Here is a 14,196-nt window from a genome sequence, read left to right on the forward strand (position 1 = left end):
CTGTCATTGCTCTTCAACACGATTCCTAGCGTGAATCAGAATTTCAACCGAATTCATTTTCTAGATCAGTCATGACATGCACTTTTACGTTGAAGCCAAAAATGGAGTCTTAGACTTGTTAACCATAAGTCCAACTCCTTTCCATCCCCTTTAGACAAGCTTTGAAGGACCTAAAGCTTTTCTTGTGGCCATCAACAAAGAACAAAAATATCATCATCATGAGCTATGGAGAAGGGAGTTTGATATTTCATACCCAATTTCGGTATATGTATGTTTCTTGTCAAAATTTGGGCTTCCACATTACTTGTGAGCATCTCTATGGCGATAATGAAGAGATCGTGGAGAAGAAGGAGCCCTCTGTCTCAACAGTCTTTTATTCTCGAACCAAGAACCTTCTCTCTCATTCAAAAAAAGAGCCGAAGAAATGGTAGAGACTATGGTCATCACTCTATCAGTTCAATCCTTGTAGAAACCTAAGCACAACATGTCATTTTCTAGAGGTTCTAGTATACTCGGTCATAAGCTTTGCTAAGGTCAATTTCGATGCAGTTGATTTGCATTTGCCTTGGACAAGAATTGTGAATAACTTCTTGGCTTAGCAAGTAGCTATCTTGAATACAGTGACCCTGCATAAAGATATTTTGGTTTTGGATATAATACAACTTAATTTGGATCTCATCCCCCTCACCATGATTATGTTAATGAACTTGAGCAGACTATTACAAAGAGAAATAACCTAAATTGTTCATTTGAGTAACACCAGGCTCCTTAGAAATTAACGTAATGTAAATTTTAATAACATTCTTTACTATTTTCCATGTTATAAAGAAGTTACTAACAGCCTTGCTCACATCAGTTTTAAGGACATTCCAATGCTAATGATGGAAACCATTGTTGAAGCTATCAGGCTAGGAGCAGAGTCTCTATAAGCCCGTAAGATTCTCTTGTTCCATGATGGGTCTCATGAGTGAAATGTTATCCTCCTAGAGACTGAATTTAGCTGGCTACAGCATGTTGAGCTCGGAGGCAATAGTAGGCTTTGTTTCCTTAAGGACGTTCAGAAACTGATATGCCCGTTTTCTTTTAGCATAAATTCATGTTGCGTGTTCGGCATTCTCCCACATGTGTCCCTCAACCCACCAGCACCCTCTCTCCTTCTGTCCACTGGATGGCCGCCGCCGTGTTTCGCAATAAAGAAACGTCTAAGCTTTCCTTTTTTTCTTCTTAATTTTCTGTTAACTTTCATCATCTCCACTCCGAGTGGCTTGGGAGGACTTGATCTATCTTTAATGCACTCGTCTCCCTGCTTTCTAAAGTTCTTTTCTTAAGCTTGTATTTTTGTAGTGGCTTTGTGATGGTCCTTTCATTGCTCCAAATTCAGCAGCATCATCCATAGAGGGAGGATATGAGCCCGGTTCGTCCCCTTTGCCCAACTTACATAGCTTCATGCCATCTAGAATCTGAATTGAATGGTCCACCCAGGTGCCAAGATTCATAAATGATGCATGGCGCCTTTGCCTAGCTGCTCTCCACCATACACTTTCTATTGCTCAACATTCTAGAATCTAGAGGTACGATCAGTGTAACAAAACAAGATTCGACAGTAAAACTAGACGCAATACTCTAGGATAGTTGAGTTCCGACGGTGGGATTCTCCTTCCATTGATTCGAACGTCAAACCTCTTTCTTTCTTAGCTTCTCGCGTCTTGCTCTTGTCAATATCGAACTCGAAGAGCATCAATTCCGCTTTGCAGAAAACACTGCAAATTGCAGTGGCCTTCTCCTTTTGGACATTAATTTTGACCCGACCTAGTTTAACGACTCGGAAACGAAACGGTCCAGACGTACAGCAGATTCGAGATCCCTTTTGTACGCGCGAAGGGGCGGCAACAGCGAGTTGCGGAGCCAACGATCGCATTCCTCTTGAAGGCCAACGAAAAAACAGGACGTCATTTGCTCCCAAGTTCCATAGCTCCTCGCCGGAGAAGCAAAAAGGTCCACGCTGGAGCAGCAGACAGAATTAGGAAGCGGAGCTCCGCCGTCGGCCATGGGGGTCGTCTGCAACGGATGCGTCTCGGGATTCCTCCCGAAGGATGAGGCCTTTGCTGTACACTATCCGGGATACCCTTCTTCTACATCCCGGGCGATCGAAACCCTCGGCGGCAACGACGGCATTCTCAAGGTTCTAGGGTTTCTTGCTTCTCTCTCAGTTTGTTTTGTTTTATTCTCATTTTCTACCATCCATGAATTCCGTGGAATTCCCCCTTGTGTTTATGGATTTTTTGGTGTCTACGTTTCTCCTTGAGTCATTCCTTGAGTCATTTCCGGTCTTCGGGTTCTTATTCTTCTGGATTATAAACCTTATGCTTGCGTTGGCCGATGAACTTGGTGAGAAGGCATTGAAGCTCAACTCTATTGCTTTCCTTTCCTTAGATCTATATGTTTTGTAATTGCTTCAATTGTTGTTTTCCCTTTTGGTCAATTTGCTGTCGCGCTTGATTTTCCTTCTATGTTTCGGTTCGTTCTGCTATTCGGTACTTCATTTTTTCTTTTTTTGCCTTGTTGGGACTATTTAGTAAAATTTCATATTTCTCGTTACATATATAGCGCCCCTCTGAAGTGGTGGAACTCTATTGTAGAGGTGGAACAAAAGTCCCACCATAAAACAAACGCGGAACTAAAAACCCGGGATTTCTTCTGCAGATACGGAAGTTTACTCCCAGCAATAAAGTTCCACCAAGATAGGTGGAACTTTATTCCTGGGCAATTTTTTTTTTCCCGTTGGAGTGCTTGCTGTTAGGGTACAGAGGAATCTTCCCTCTTTTCTTTCTCTCATCCGTAGCAAGGCAGAGCTGAGGAAGCTCCTTGCGCACGGCCTGCAACAGAATAAATGGCCTCATCCTCTCCTCTTCCATTCCCCTTCATTCTCCGCTTATATTGGACATTTCAAAGCCCTAAATCTCATCCGTTCCCTACAACACAATCGGGGATTTGGGACACCCAATTTCCCTGTTGTAGTCGACGCTGTTGTGGCATAGTTTTTTAGATAAAAATAGAAAATACAAGAATAAACAAATTAACAAATCTATGAAAAGGGTTTCCATCTCCAAAAATCTTTACCTCAAATTTGCACCATTTCAAAATTATATTTTCATGTGCATTTTCATGTTCTAGAACATCATAAAAAAATTTAAAAACAATGATAAAATTGAAACTAAATTAATTAAGGATTTCTTTTTTTAACTTCAGACTCATTATATTTTATTTTAAAAGTGTTTCCCTTCGGCTCGCTTAAGCACCAACAATTTATCTAATGACCTTCATTTACATTTCAGCTCTCAGTTACCCAAGTTAAGTTAATAAATAATAGTAAAGAACTTGACACTTTGTTTCATTTTCTTCATGTACAAGGATATGCAACTTTAAATGCCGGATGCGGCGGTTTGCTTTTTAGCATAATTTTAGAAATGATTTTTCACATCTACCCTTTTTTAATTTGTTGTTGCTGAGTATTGTTGGAAATATATGTTACTTAAGTTCCATGCACAAACAAACATGGTGTTAAAAATACTTGGAACAAAAATGAAATCAAACAAATATAGGTATATGGAAGATGGAACAAAAGTTCCACAAAAAAAGTACCCGGTACTAAACTACCCGATGCTGATACCCGGGTATTTAGTTCCACGTATTCAAATGCTACATGAATACCATAAGGATTCATGCTACATGCTGGCCATTGCCAGATGATTAAAAAATAAAAATTTATCGCTAACAATACCATAAAGGCATAAACCATTGTTTAAATCACTATGAACAATTTGTAGCATAAATTATCGTTAATGCTCCCGAGGCAACCGTCTTTTAGCAATACATTTTTAATTTTTAGCCATCAAACAACATCCAACTCAAACATCCAACAAATTCAAACTTTCATATATATATATGTGTGTGTGTGTGTGTGTAGCCATCAAACAACATCCAACTCCAATATCCAGCAGATTCAAACTTTCATATATATATATATGTGTGTGTGTGTGTGCCCGACTTCTTGCTAAACGTCCAAAAGCTGGCAGTGAGTTAGTTCTTTATGTTGCTTGTAAACTGATCAGTGACACATGTCACTATAATCTGGCTATTCCTAATGTGGAACACTAGGCTTGGTGTACTAACATGCTTTTTTTCTTCCAGGCTCGAAGTTCAGTCTCTAATTACTTGGAGCTCCATTTTCGACCTGAAGACCCTTATTCACATCCTGCATTTGGAGAGTTGCGTCACTGCAAAGGTCTTCTGCTTAGGCTATCTAGAAACAAATCTGCTGATGCTCAAACTGTTGATTCTGCAAAAGATTTTTCAGAGTCTATGCAAGCTGAAGTCACCAATTTGGAACATGCCAATGAAGGAAAGGATAGTGGCAAGACCCCTGTCGTATCTGAAACTGAACCTACAGCTGCTAATGAGGATAAGCATGCAAGATATGATGAACCAACCGTTTCGTCACAACTGTGTGCAGATATCGTAGCTAGGGTGGTTAATGCATACCATTTTGATGGTGAAGTTCAACAAACTTTGCTACCAAGTCTTCAATAACTGCTTTATTTCATTTAATGATCATATCTTTTGTATATGAGTGATAAAGTAAGTTTATTGCTTAGGCTGAGCACTAAGTCACATGGGTACAGATACGGGTATGGAGATGCAGGTATCAGCACGGCAACTTTAAGAAATGTAGGTATGGGGATACAGCAGGAGGGTGTATATATATATATAAGAAACTACAAAAATTTCAAAATGAAAGCAACATTTAAATAAACAAGTGGTATAAATAAAAACAAGTACATGCTAATGCACAATATCTCTCAAATAAAAGAATGAAAACTGAGTTAGAATAAACTAAATCAAGTAAAACTGTAAACTAAGTAGTCTGGATCAGTTTCGCTTTAAGAGGGCTCAGGTGTATCTAGTACCCGCTTTGCATTGTCGGTGAAACAACACGTTATAGGGACGTTATTGAAGTACCCATGTGACTTAGGCTTGGCATTGGGCCGGCCCACAGTCTGTGCCTGTGGCCCAAGGCTGGGCCCAAACATCAAAACCCAAGCCTGGCTTGGTCCGTCCCAACCTGATCATAATGAAACCATATATAAAATATATACATTTAATATATAAATGTAATATTTATAGTGAAAAATATATAAAAATATAATAAATATTGTTGGCCCTACTTGGCATAGCTCGAAAAGTTATCGGGCTGGCATGAGGCCTCATTTTGCGGCCCGGGTCTGGCCCGACACCCAACTTTATTTATGCTTTGATGAGAATTATTGTTAATTAGGGCAAAGGTAAGGGTTTCTATGTAGTGATACATTTTCTAATTTTTTTGGTTCTTCCAGGTATGGTAGATTACCAACACGTTCTTCCTGTTCATGCACATGCTGCAAAGAGAAAGAAGAGGCATTTGGTGCAGTCACAATTCGGTATTTGTGTCACATTCCTTATGGATTCTGTTTACCCAAGTCTTTGAAAGCATAAATTGTGGTTACATTACTTCTATATTTCTATCTCATCATACAAAGAGGTTCTACTGTTTTGTAGATAAGGATGGCTTTATGGATATAGACCAGGACCTAATGATGTTGGTACCTCCACTGTTCTCACAGAAGGACATCCCTGAGAATCTTGTGTAAGCCTTATAATGCCTGTTTCCAAAGGAGTTTAGGATGATTCAAGTGTTTTCTCTATATATCCTTTTTCTATTTCCTTTTTTCATATCTCTTTTCAGTTGTTGCAAGAAAGGAGATCAGAAGGAAATTAATGATTCTTTGTGTCCTTACCTTTTTTTTTCCAGTTTGGATAACCATCTGGTTTTCTTTATCCTGTCTTTTGTATCTGTGGGTTGAATTAGTCTGTTTTTAATTCTCCTGGTACTGTGTCGTGTGTCACATCTTTCTTCTCCAGCCAACTGGCGTAGACTTGGTGCGCTTTTTTCAGAGAAATCTCATTGTTGTCTTGTATTTCCCGTTCTTACTGATTTTTCTTTTCCCAGGTTAAGGCCACTGGGCAGTGAAAATTCAAAACTAAAACAGGAGAGGGCAATGCAGCACCACTGGGAGGTACTTGTTTGATACATTATGCTACCTTTTTGCTGATATATGATCATTTGCGGATGAGCCACGTACATGCTTGTCCTTGCATTCATTGCCATTCAGTCATAATTAGATAGATTAGAAAAAAAATTGTGTTTATGCAGTCATTTTGCTGACGTAACATGTTAATCCATGTACATTGCAATTCATAATTGTTTCTTAATTGTGCAGGAGGTTTCATTTCTAGTGATATTCATGCACTGCTAGCTTATTGATTGTCAAGTCGTGCTACTTTTATATTGTTTGAGAGCAACAACTACCTCCTACTTTATCTTTCCTAGTCTTTTACCGTTTTCTTCAAATCATCTTCAATCTGCTGATTTGTCACTGCTTGTGGACAAACAATGCTTTGTCCAGATACATCTTTGTCTCCTTTCATGGACATGGTTTGGCGGATTTTACAGTTGTGTCTGACTAGAAGTTGAACTTTTTTGCAGATGGATATTGGGCCATGTTTCGCTCTTGATTTTGATATAAAAGATATCCTGATAGCCTTTATTTTCACAAATTTGCTTCTTTACTATTTCTCAGGCAGTCTATCCTTAGATCTTGTGAGTTCTGCTATTAGCTGAATTTCTCTGTCATACAATGGTTCAAAGTCATATTGTGCTGAGAATGAGAATTTAGGTCCTTTGGATGTTCATTGTAAGCACACAAAGGTGTTATGTGATGACTGTTCAGATATAAGTTTTGAATTCTTGTTCAACTTAAAATTTACACATATCCCCGGTCCCATCAACTGCATGGAAAAAATCTCAAAGTATTCTACTGACTGGGATTGGCTTTCAGCCATAACAGATTTGTTCAATGAGCGCCCTATCTGGCCTAGGCGCTCTTTGCATGTCCGATTTCTCGAGAAAGGCCTCAAGGTGTCTAATGATCAGATGAAGAGGTACGTGTTAACTAGTTATTATTTTTGTGCCATCTCTGATGTTTCTTTATTAAATCCTGATGGTTCTGTTTTGGACTTGCTATTAATGTTAACTGCCAATTGTAACTGGCATTACTGCAGGCTTCTTCTCAGATCTGCATATTACTTTGCTACCGGACCCTTCCGGGGGTTCTGGATTAGAAAAGGATACGATCCAAGGAAGGATTCAGAATCACAGATGTAAGATTTTAATTATTGTGTTAGGCTGTACTATGTCTACTTTTTAATACTGTACTATGTCTACTTTTTAATACATGCATTTGTTTGGTTGGTGATAAACTTATATGTAGTTTGGATCTAATGCAATAAGAATCAAGATTAAAGAATCTTAATCCAACTACATTCACAACTAAACTAAAACTAAACTTAAACTAACTAAAACTCAAGCAAATGATCAATCGAACAAGAAGAACAGAAGAAAACTAACAACATGTTTAGGCCTTGCCCACAAGCGACAGGTGGAGAAGGGGCCATTCCTTTGCTGCAGGCGGGATTTTGACGTCTTTCTTGGCTGGAATTGTGCACGCTGGTGAACGCTTCTCCTCTAGATGCCTTCCCACAACAACGACGGGGCTCCTTGTCGGCAGCTCGAGAAGAGCTGCAATCACCTGCTCTCGTTCGGGCGAACTGAAGAATGGGGCACTCGTGGGCGGCAAAGTTCCCTTGTTGCTAGTGGCTGGCCTACCGCCTCCACCGGCGGCAGGCAGGGCGTCAGATTCTCTGGCTCCCTTAATGGTGACGGCATCCACCACTCCCTGCCCACTAGTGGACGGTAGACCCATTGGTGGGGAAGCCTCAGGCGGGGAAATCTCTTGCCTTTCTGCACAAGAGGCAGACGAAACAGAAGTTGTTCCCCTGCCGTCGGATGAGCTCCCGAATCCTTTACCTGACGGCTATGCAGCGGCCAGCCTCAGCCACTCCTTCAGACGCTCATCCTCAACCATGGCTGGGTTCACCGCTGTCCGATGGTGAAGTGGCGGAGTCGTCTGCTTATGTGTTGAAAAAGACAACGGTTGACCCAACGCGAGAGGATGTCCATGAAGATCTTGTGTGTTCTGCAAAATAGAACAGAGCATTCCTCAGATCTCGGCTATCTTCCTGGTTACAATAGCAAGATCCTGTCTAATGAAAGATAAATCAGATTCCTGCCTTGCTACGGTCAGCATCAAGGTTTGCTGAACTTGGTCTTTCATGTTCGTAAAAGCCTTGCTCTGATACCAATTAATGCAATAAGAATCAAGATTAAAGAATCTTAATCCAACTGCACTCACAACTAAACTAAAACTAAACTTAAACTAACTAAAACTCAAGCAACTCAAGCAATTGATGAATCAAACAAGAAGAATAGAAGAAAACTAACAACACACTTCATTTCTTTCAACTTCTTGACGGTCTACAAAATGATCCAATGTCCCCTTATATATAGAAAGGGATGGACTGCGGATCTTGATCATTTTACAAATACTAAAAATTCTAATTGGGTTCAATTACAAAATTTGGTTATGCTTTCATCTTGCATCAGGATCTGTCCACTTCCCTTAGTTACTTGAGTTTTGAGATGTATAAATGCTTCATTTTTTCTATTGGGCTTCTTGAGAAGTATTTCATCTAAGAGAAGCAGTGTTGTATGATACGTACGATACAGGGCCGATACGTAAGATACAATACGTATCTTTTACAAAATACGATACAATACATGCCCCATATCTACGATACGGGCTGATTTCAAAAAATGGGGGCTAGAACCCTCCTTTTCGTAGTTTTTTTTATAAAATCCCGACCCTTCTTCATTTTTAACCTAGAGATTGTGCCGTCGTGGAGGGAAATTATCGATTTCCATCGTTAAATCATCGATTAACCATGGATTTGTGCGTGGGTGGCTGATTCTCGTTGGGAGGAAAGAGTTTTTTTTTTAAATCGTGAAGATGAAAATGAAGAAGAAGATGGAGATGAAGATGAGAATGAATATGATGAAGATTATGAATGAGAGTCGAGAGTGCTTTCATTGATATATGTATTGACATTGAACATTTTCACAATTTCATTATCATCTTGTGATGTAATACATAACATTTAAGACTTGTTTTTTGATGTGGTATCTCATAGACTTATGGACCTTATGACTTATAAATCTATGTGTTTTTTATGAAGAACATATTATTCTTGTTTTTACTGATTTTTTATGAATTTTTTGAATTTTTTTTCCTATTTTTTCTGATTTATTAAAAAAAAATATGGTTACGATACGTTACGATATTTTGCGATACAGCGTATCTTAAAGCCAGACCGATACGGCTTACGATACCCTTTTTACAACATTGAAGAGAAGAGTATCAAATATAAGCCTAAAAAGAATCACCTTCATTGACTTGCCAGGATCCCAGTGGTAATTTTCAAAAATTGGACCTTCTATGCCATTGGACATATCTTTACGGGACAATTGTGTTCTGCATTGCTTTTCTGCATTTCCAGAATTCTGATCCTTTCATCTTCAAAGAAATTATCAATTGATATGGACATTCTATTTTATGAAGGCTGTTATTGGTTTCCTTTCACATCATATACATTGAAATCTTCCTCAGGGTCTCTTCCTATCCTTTTAGTTGATGTGGAGATTAAAAGGTTGAGGTTTTCATTAATTTCGTTAATCAGCATAATTGGACCAGCTTCATGACTTTTCCTCTAAGGTTCCTTTTTTGTCAATAGGAAGACCTTTTTTGTCAATAGGAAGACTTCACTAGTGTTTTAATGATTCTTTTTCTGATTACATGGGCACTGACTCCTTTTCTAGGTATGGTCTTACACATCTTTCTTCTCATGTGTGCTGATGAAATTTTTAGGAGACCCTTATGGTCAATTGAGCTTGTGGGAAAGTGATATCTGACAAGGGCGGTGTACGTGAAGCCTGTTTGCAGTTCACTTCATTGCATATTAGGTTGGTTCTTGGCCATTGTCAGTCTTGTATGAGTCAATTGAGCTGCAATGATGTCCATCCTGGCTCAGATGGTGAAAGACTGTTGGCTACTTAAGTGGGTTTCCACCACCAATTGCGTTGATACTTCATCCAGCTGAGTGTATTTTCACTTCTGAGTTATACAGTTATACTGCTGCTAATGGATGAAAGGGAACAAAAGGTTTCTGGGGAATCACAATAACCATGAAATTAGTGTCTAAAGTGACTAACACTATGATTCAGTTAATCTCTGGACTTGTTTCTGCACCAGCATACCAAAACGGCAAAAAAGTTTACCTCTTTATGTCTTTTTGTTCTTTTCATATTGGACCTTCTTGACCCTGAAATTTTGTTTAATGAAATTATCTACAGATCATTGGTTTGAACTTAGATATCATTAGTTCACTAATGAGAAAGGATTATATACTCATTTGATTAGATCTTCATGCAGATATCAAAGTATTGAGTTCAGAGTTCCTAAAGAGTTGCGGAGCTTCGAGATTATTGGAGCAGATGGAGAGTAAGTTTAACTGCGATTTTTGTTCCTCCTGTTCTGGTACTGTATGCACTATTTTACAAGGTCTGATTCTGCATGCATTTACATGCATATTTGTGTGGAATTCAATTTGAACAACTTACTTTCACCGGAAAAGTATGACATTTAGGATTGCACAACCTTTCAAGCTTCTTGGACTAAACTGGAGCTTGACTTGTTTAAGATTGGCTCGAGCTTGACTTGTTTATTCGATGAGTTGAATTTGAGCTGAAGGGAGAACTGGCTGAAATAAATGATTTGCCCATTTAACAGTATTACATGTATGAAATACATGCACACACACAGTGGCACGTGTGTGTGTGTGTGTAGGTCTTGGGTTCAAACTATTGGACATATTTTCAGCTTAAATAGTTTTCTTAAGCTTAGCCTAGTTTGGCCCAAGGTTGAGCCAGCCCATCTAACCCTGGTATTTCATTTTACCAAATTAATTGTTGTTACACTTAAGAAGCTTAGAAGCAGGACCTTGTTTGTAGCTTTTTGAATCTAACGCTATGAAGTTTTCATTCAGATGTACAAAAGGCTAAAATGCTTTTGTCTCCTTAGCTAGTTTTGTTGAATAATCCTCTATTAGTATATTGTCAATATATGCTAAATTGTTCCACAGGTAATACATACCGATCTAAGATTTGCATACAAGGCACAATTCCCAGATACAAAAAGGCCAACTGATGTAGTCAAATGGCTTGTCTTTTTGTAAGTGCCTATGTTGTAGATCATCTCCTTCATGGAGTGCGTTCATTGTAGATCATCCCCACACTGAGTACATATATCATGATATGAGTTCAATACATGGTGATCTAAGTTAGGATATAGTTGCACTTTTAGGGGGGAATGTTTATGGCATGCCCAAAATTGCATGCTTTCTAACAGTCAAGTACTTTGTCTCGCCTAAACCCCCCCCCCTGCTGCACGCTGCCTCTACATTTTGATCTTAATTGAAGGACTTAAAAGGTGATTCCTTGCAACAAGCTTGTAGAATTGTGGCAGTGTATTACCCCCTCTCTTTTCATTGGGGGAGGGAGAGATGCACACATACAGCTTGCTGAAGTAATTTGCATGTGCCACAATTATGAATTAGGTTATGCTTTGCCTAACTTGAAAGATTTGTAGTTCGGGGAGATCCATGGTCAACAAGCACTAAACGTGATCACAAATTATTTTTGGAAGTCACTACTAGTCCACTAGGCTTGTCTTCTTTGTTCAATGCGAATCTGATGTTTGAATAGTTTCCATCATTTTTACTTTTGTTTGCTTCTGTCAAGTTATGTGGTTAAATGTTGAAATATTTTTTCTTCCCAGGGGAAAGCAAACATGGAAGGATATGTGCACGTTTCGAGTTTTTCCTTCTAAAAGTTTCTCTAGTCTTCAGCTGTATGAACTTGATGATGAGTATATTCAGCAAGAGATTAGAAAACCTACCAAACAAAGCAGTTGCAATGTGAGTTAACTGCTTTTGCATTTGAAATTCATTGTATCTACTGCTTTCTGACATGTACAATCAATTTAGTTATCTTGCAATCACCAATTTAAATTGCATTCATGATGATTGCCATTCTTAACTATGTAAATACAGGCACATGAAATATTTTGTGTTCCTTTTGCTTATATGTGATTCTGGTGCCTGGTAAGTGCTCTGACATGCTTGCAGTCATTAATTTAATTTGTATTCATGGTGACTGTCATTCTTAAATATGTAAATACAGGCACATGAAATATTTTATGTTTATTTGATTTGCTTATGTTTGATTTTAGTGCATGGTAAGTGCTCTGTTTGTGTATGTGTGAGTCTGCATGGGTGTGTACAGAGAAGGAGAGTACAAACTGTTAAGTCTGTACGCATCAATGTAAAAGGGATCGGGTCTGGATCGGGTCTGTTCAGACCCGATCCACTTCGTTTTTATGTCTTCACGTCTAAGTGGTGGCACCTCAGACCCGATCCACTTCGTTTTTATGTCTTCACGTCTAAGTGGTGGCACCTCTTCTAATTACTTCATGTTTTATTCCTCTTTTTGTTGTAACCTAATTAGGTTTATGTTTTAATAATAGAGATCAAGCATAGTGTGGCTGCATTGGCCGCCGGTTCTCTTACCTTCATTGCCTTCTTCTATTCTCTATTCTCCATCCTCCTTATTTTCAGACGGAGAGACGTGATTCGGTGATGTTTTAGTGAAGATTCTCACATGGTATCAGAGCCAGGTTACATCGTCCTCCGGTGAGTGATTTCTTCTTGGAGTATTCTGCCCTAAATCTTATTTTCTGCCGTGCTTGGAGTATTCTGCCCTAAATCTTATTTTCTACCGTGGTTATCCTCAAACTCTGTTTCTGCCCTTAATCCCACGATTTGCCCTAATTTCTGTTGCCCTAAATTCTGTTTTTTGCCCTAAGTCACACGGTTTGCCCTAATTTCTATCGTGACCTCTAAAATTCTGCCCAAATCGTGTTCTAATCCTCTTTTTCAATCATGGACCAGCCGGCTCCCTCTCTTCTATCCTCTAGTTTTCTCTCACAACTCATCTCTCAAAAACTGAACCATAGTAATTATTTGACTTGGAAACGCCAAATTGTCCCATTTATTAAGAGCCATAGACTGTATGGGCACATCGATGGGACTACTCCAGCACCTCCAAAGTATGCTAACCGTGAAATAAAGAAGACAGTCGTGGGAGATAAAGGTGTTGGGGCCTCGGCTGGAAGTGAAATCAGTTTTGAATATGAAACTCTTCCTGAGAGCAATCCCGAATATGAAGTTTGGCTGGCTCACGACCAGTCTCTTGTTGCTTATATCACTTCTACCTTGTCAGAGGAGGTATTGGGAGGTATTGATGATGATTTAACTGCCCTAGAGTTGTGGTCTACCCTTGCTACAACATATTCTCAAGTCTCGGAAGCACGTTTTCTACAATTAAGAAGGCAATGAAGGTAAGAGAACCGGCGGCCAATGCAGCCACACTATGCTTGATCTCTATTATTAAAACATAAACCTAATTAGGTTACAACAAAAAGAGGAATAAAACATGAAGTAATTAGAAGAGGTGCCACCACTTAGACGTGAAGACATAAAAACGAAGTGGATCGGGTCTGAACAGACCCGATCCAGACCCGATCCCTTTTACATTGATGCGTACAGGTTGAAAACCATTGTATCCAAGAGCAAAGAAAGCTAGATAAAAACAGAAGAGAGAGAGAAGAGGGATTTACGTGGTTCGGCAGTTTTAAGCCTACATCCACGAGAAGGGAAAAGTCTGTTTTTCATTCATATTTCAGAACCACGGTACAACTCTATATATAGAAGATGGGAGCAAAGAAACAGGAACGTGATAAGCTAGATCTTCACAGCAAGGAAAAAAAGGGATTAAGATAAACTCTTATTTCTTTCAAAGAATCTTAATCTGCTCTTGACTTTTGTTTGACTTGATCTTCTTTCCTGATCTTTTGCATGATCTGTGTTCTTCGTGATCTGCCTCCTATCTTGGCGCACTAGATTCCCTTCTAGAAATTTCCAACAATCTCCCCCTCAAGTTGGTGAGCAGATATCAATCTGCCCCAACTTGTTTGATATGTAAAGATGTTTGTCCTTTGCAAGATTCTTAGTGAAGATATCAGCTAGTTG

General features: G+C 39.1%; 1 protein-coding gene across 2 annotated transcripts in view; it reads left to right on the forward strand.

The window, feature by feature from the left end:
- The first annotated feature begins 1,446 nt into the window (after window positions 1–1,446).
- LOC116250801 (uncharacterized) overlaps window positions 1,447–14,196 on the forward strand; it is a 28,752-nt gene continuing 16,002 nt past the window's right edge. The window contains exons 1-10 of one of the 2 annotated variants that reach the window (XM_031624737.2): window positions 1,447–2,182; window positions 4,192–4,552; window positions 5,394–5,477; window positions 5,596–5,683; window positions 6,047–6,113; window positions 6,584–6,626; window positions 6,867–7,038; window positions 7,159–7,257; window positions 10,482–10,550; window positions 11,886–12,024. In XM_031624737.2, the coding sequence (XP_031480597.1) occupies window positions 2,048–2,182; window positions 4,192–4,552; window positions 5,394–5,477; window positions 5,596–5,683; window positions 6,047–6,113; window positions 6,584–6,626; window positions 6,867–7,038; window positions 7,159–7,257; window positions 10,482–10,550; window positions 11,886–12,024 (1,257 nt within the window). In that variant the 5' untranslated portion in view covers window positions 1,447–2,047. The remainder of the gene's footprint in view (window positions 2,183–4,191; window positions 4,553–5,393; window positions 5,478–5,595; window positions 5,684–6,046; window positions 6,114–6,583; window positions 6,627–6,866; window positions 7,039–7,158; window positions 7,258–10,481; window positions 10,551–11,885; window positions 12,025–14,196) is intronic. The other variant, XM_031624736.2, reaches the window with a different exon arrangement.

Source organism: Nymphaea colorata, chromosome 3 (assembly GCF_008831285.2).
Source record: "Nymphaea colorata isolate Beijing-Zhang1983 chromosome 3, ASM883128v2, whole genome shotgun sequence".
Taxonomy (NCBI): Eukaryota; Viridiplantae; Streptophyta; class Magnoliopsida; order Nymphaeales; family Nymphaeaceae; genus Nymphaea; species Nymphaea colorata.